General features: G+C 32.6%; 2 protein-coding genes across 2 annotated transcripts; one reads left to right on the forward strand and one right to left on the reverse strand.

Moving 5' to 3' along the window:
• The first annotated feature begins 1,116 nt into the window (after nt 1-1,116).
• On the forward strand, nt 1,117-2,836 carry LOC109862543 (putative nuclease HARBI1). Its single transcript, XM_020442610.1, has 5 exons — nt 1,117-1,442; nt 1,723-1,863; nt 1,942-2,209; nt 2,338-2,589; nt 2,774-2,836. The coding sequence occupies exons 1-5, from the start codon at nt 1,237-1,239 to the stop codon at nt 2,834-2,836; spliced, it is 930 nt and encodes a 309-aa protein (XP_020298199.1). The 5' UTR covers nt 1,117-1,236.
• Nucleotides 2,837-3,357: 521 nt separating this feature from the next.
• On the reverse strand, nt 3,358-4,636 carry LOC109862542. Its single transcript, XM_020442608.1, has 2 exons — nt 4,522-4,636; nt 3,358-4,309 (listed from the first exon to the last, which is right to left on the reverse strand). The coding sequence occupies exons 1-2, from the start codon at nt 4,607-4,609 to the stop codon at nt 3,579-3,581; spliced, it is 819 nt and encodes a 272-aa protein (XP_020298197.1). The 5' UTR covers nt 4,610-4,636; the 3' UTR covers nt 3,358-3,578.
• Nucleotides 4,637-4,643: the final 7 nt, after the last annotated feature.

Consider the following 4,643-nt stretch of genomic DNA (forward strand, 5'->3'; position numbering starts at 1 on the left):
ATCGGTAGGCGCTCACCAGGGAGTAGCGCGGACGGTAAAAAGAATCCGTCAAAATTATAATTGGCCAGGTTTGGTAAAAGATGTAGAAACGTACGTTGCAAAGTGTGAATCATGCCAGAAGTATGAACTTTCCCGGAGAATAAAATCACCTCTAGTAATTACAGATACACCACGGGAGCCGTTCGAGAAGTGTGCTTTGGATATTGTCGGGCCGTTACCGATATCAAGTTACAGAAATAAATACTTGCTTACGTTCCAAGATAGTCTTACGAAATTTAGTAAAGCGGTGCCGATACCGAATCAAGAAGCCGCGACCGTAGCAAAAGAATTCGTTACGAAAATAATATGCAAACACGGGATTCCGGGAACTGTGTTAACTGATAGGGGTACGAATTTTGTTAGTGAGCTATTTAGAAACGTATGTAAATTACTGAAAATAAGTAAAGTGCAAACGACTGCGTATCACCCTGAAAGCAACGGGGCGCTGGAGCGTTCTCATAGAACATTAACGGAGTATATCCGCCACTTTGTAAATGAAGACCAAACGGATTGGGACGAGTGGGTGCCATACGCAATGTTTGCGTATAATACCACGCCGCACACGGCNACGGGGTACACGCCGTTTGAGCTAGTGTATGGAAGGCAGGCGAAGTTACCGACGGCGTTGGCTAAGCCGTCTTCGACTCAATATAACTTAGAAAATTATGTACAAGAATAAAAGGAAAGATTACGCGCCGCGAATCGCGTGGCAAGAGAAAATCTCAAAAAAGAAAAGGAAAAGGCCAAGCAGTATTTTGACAAGGGTGCAAAAGCAGTTGCATTCAAGATCGGTGATAAAGTGTTAATGTATGATGAAACGTTACGCAGAGGCCAATCTAAGAAGTTAGAATCTAAATGGATAGGACCGTACGAAGTAGTTGCAAAAGTAACTGATGTGACGTATACAATTAAAGCCAAGAGGCGCGCACAGAATGTGCACTTGAACAGGCTAAAAACGTTTGTAGACAATTAAAAAAAAAACACTTATCGAGCGCTTCACTCTGAATCAATGGCGATAGTAATAGGTGAAGCGGGTGACGAGGACCCCAGACAGATTATGGGTGCGTTCGTCTTGCACGCTTTTTCGCTTATAGCACTATTGCTTACATGCAGCGCTTTCGGTCGTTCGTCTTGACTGTAGCGCAAAAACGTTAGCATCAAGACGAACGCCCCATTTAAACGAAGCGAAAGCTAAATATGGCGGTGCAATTATTAACAGTTTCGGTACAGGAATTGTGTGATATGATATTCTCATCGTCTTCGTCTGAAGAAAGTGAGGATGACGTGGAAGTAATAAATTTACTATATATGCAAGAAAAAAAAGAATTAGTTCCACGACTTTTAAACTATGTAGAGGTTATTTTACCACAATATAACAATGCGCAGTTTAAATCTCATTTTCGGTAAGTTCTTTACTTCTATATGTGTAATACGTGAAATGCATGATTTATGTGATTTTTGTGTAATTGATAAGTGTATTCGAGCTACATACTAGTTAAAGAATGGTATTTTAAACAATGGCTGTATTGTTGAATTCACTGTCAACTGCAAATCTATAGCATACAAACATGAAAATCGATTTTGAATACTGACAGTGAATATGGGACACAGCAAATAAAATATAGATGACAGAATATATGAAATAGCTTTGACAGATTTCTGATCATAAGTGTATAATTGTAGAATGCAGCGTTCGACATTTAACTATATCTTTGAGCTTTTAAAGAACACACTAACAAGAAAAAAGCCTGGATGTCAAACAATATCGCCCGAAAAGCAACTTTTAATAGCTATTTGGAAAATGTCAACGCCTGATTCATACAGGTTGTATATTTAATATAATAGTTATAACATAACATTTGACATACATCATACATTATTGTAATAAAATTGTATTTGTAGGTCGATTTGTGAAAAATTTAATGTTGGACGTGCCACTGCTTTGAAATCTGTGAGGAGAGTTGTGAAGGCTTTAATTAATTTTGCTCCAGTTTTTATTAAATGGCCTAATGAAGAAAAAGCAATTGAAATATCAAATGGATTTTTGCAAACAAGTGGTTTTCCTAATATTATTGGAGTAATAGATGGAACACATATCAACATTCGTGCTCCACATCTGGATCCAAAATGTTACGTAAATCGTAAAGGCCGCTATTCAATTCACTTACAGGTATTTTATTATTAATTACATGAGTAAATGTATAATATGCTTCTTCAGTTTTTTTCTGTTGTTACTACTTTGTTTATGCTAAAATATATTTAATAACAGTTCTTTTCATTTGTAATTTTTGTTTTTAGGCAGTGTGCGACCACCAATGTCGTTTTACTCATTGTTATATAGGAAACGTTGGTTCAGTTCATGACAGCAGAGTATTTCGGCTCTCAGAAGTTTACGATTATCTCGACGATCCGACAAAATTTCCACATGATTCACATTTAATTGGCGATGGANCTTATACTATTCATGAACGTCTTCTTATTCCATATCGTGATAATGGCCATTTATCTAACAGACAGAAGAATTTTAATTTCTGCCTTGCATCAGCTCGAGTAACAATAGAAAGATCATTCGGACTACTAAAAAAAAGATTTCGAAGTCTGCTAACGTTACTTGATATGGAGCGAATAGATCTCATACCTGATTTTATATTAGCTTGTTGCATTTTACATAATATATGTATTATAAGAGGTGATGATTTCTTACATATTGATTATGACATTGTAATTGAAACAGATTCCGAGGTACAACGAAATCCTACTCGTGCTGAACTCGCAGCAGCAAATCGACGTGGTGTAATAAAAAGAGATTATATTTGTGAACAATTACCAATGCGAATTATATAACATTATTTGTGTTTTATATAAAAAAGAGGACAATAAATTTCAAACTCAATTCAACATATGTTTGTATTCTTTATTTCTTTCACAAGTAACAGCTTTCAATAAACACTTTACTTAAAACAAATTTATTTATCTTATATATGAATTAAAAAAATATTCACAATGTAGTCGAGCAGATGACTTTACTTCTGGTTGAGTAAATAAAAATATTAAATACTTAAATAACTTTTAGAAACAAGAAACTTATTACAAACAAAAATAATTATATTATAAGAACCATTAACTCATATTCAAAGATAACACTTATATTAAACTTATATTCAAAGATAACACTTATATTATCAGTCTCAATCTCTTACATATTCTTTAAACAGTGTTTTAAATGTGTATTTTGTTTCAAGGCATACCAATAAATAAATATTGATTGATACACTTTATAAAAAATAAACTATGTATTAAAACAACGAAATATTAACACAATGTTATCTTTAGTAGAATCTTAACATTATCACATACAAAAAACCAATCACATAATTTATTACAATCATATAATTTATTACAAAATAAATTATATGATGGAACAACAACTATTAAGTAAACAGTCTATTTGTACGTATAAAAATACCATCAATATTTTATATTTTATTTTTATATTCTATTAAATTTTTTTATATCTTTGGTCAAATCAGTAATAGTACTCACTTTTCTTGTTGTAACATTTCTATCAGTTTTTCAAAAAGATCTAAACATTTTTGCTTTTGTTCTATTTTTTCTTTGTGACGTCTTTCTCGGTTCTGTTCTGCTGTATTTCTTGATTTCTGCATCTCCAGCAAAATATCCTTATTGGAAAATTTAGGCGATTTTTTTGGGGGACCATCTGGATCATCACTGGAATCGATGGAGCTTTCTGATACATGTCGCTTTCCTGTTGATGAAACTGTAGCCACAGGACTTATAAATGGTTTAGCTCCAATTAATCCGTCAATTAAGTCATAATAAGGCCAGCTTTTTGTTCCATTTCCAGATTTGCTGTTGTGGTCTTTTACCGACTTGTAAGTCTTTTTCAAACCGTTAAATTTGGACATACATTGAGGACTTGTGACATCATAACCTTTATTTCTTAATACTAGACTAATTGCCTCCCAAATTTTTTTTTGTGAAACTCGACCAGAAGTAAAGTCATCTACTCGACTTCTATACTCTTCTATTAATAGAAGAATGGCTTCATGAGACCATTTGAATATATTGAGATCTTGTTTTTCAGTGAGTGGCTTACAAACTGTTAAATCCTCATTTTCTGTGCAAGATGAATTATCATCTTCTATTGATACAAGATTTTCTTTTCCATTTAAATTTATATCATTTTCCATTTTCTTTGCAAGTGCAAAATCTTTAACTTCTTGCAGTTTTTGCTTTGCGAATTCGTTGTCTGGAAACATAATATTTGTATTTTATTTTAAACATAAAGACATTTTATTCTCATTTATTAGTTTTCACTTTTACTTTTATCTTCTTATAAGAATATATTATAAGTACTATATATAGTACTTTATGTAATCAATACAATACAATTTTCAATACAGAGATATTTAGAAATAAAAGAGAGAACATATAAAAACATATTTAATAAAATAAACTGACCTATTATGAAACGTTGTTTTTCTTCTGATGATAAGTTTAGATAATACATATCTCCACTAATTGTATCTTTTATTGTAATACATTCCATTTTGCTTTCCTTGCTTGTTATTATTATTATTATT

The sequence above is a fragment of the Pseudomyrmex gracilis genome, unplaced genomic scaffold (assembly GCF_002006095.1).
Source record: "Pseudomyrmex gracilis isolate BER0280 unplaced genomic scaffold, ASM200609v1 scaffold_1947, whole genome shotgun sequence".
Classification (NCBI taxonomy): domain Eukaryota; kingdom Metazoa; phylum Arthropoda; class Insecta; order Hymenoptera; family Formicidae; genus Pseudomyrmex; species Pseudomyrmex gracilis.

Coding starts and splice junctions, on each gene's coding strand:
- LOC109862542 (XM_020442608.1), bottom strand. CDS start 4,609: ATGGAATGTATTACAATAAAAGATACAATTAGTGGAGATATGTATTAT. Junction 4,310..4,521: donor AAAACAACGTTTCATAATAG/GTCAGTTTATTT, acceptor TTATGTTTCCAG/ACAACGAATTCGCAAAGCAA.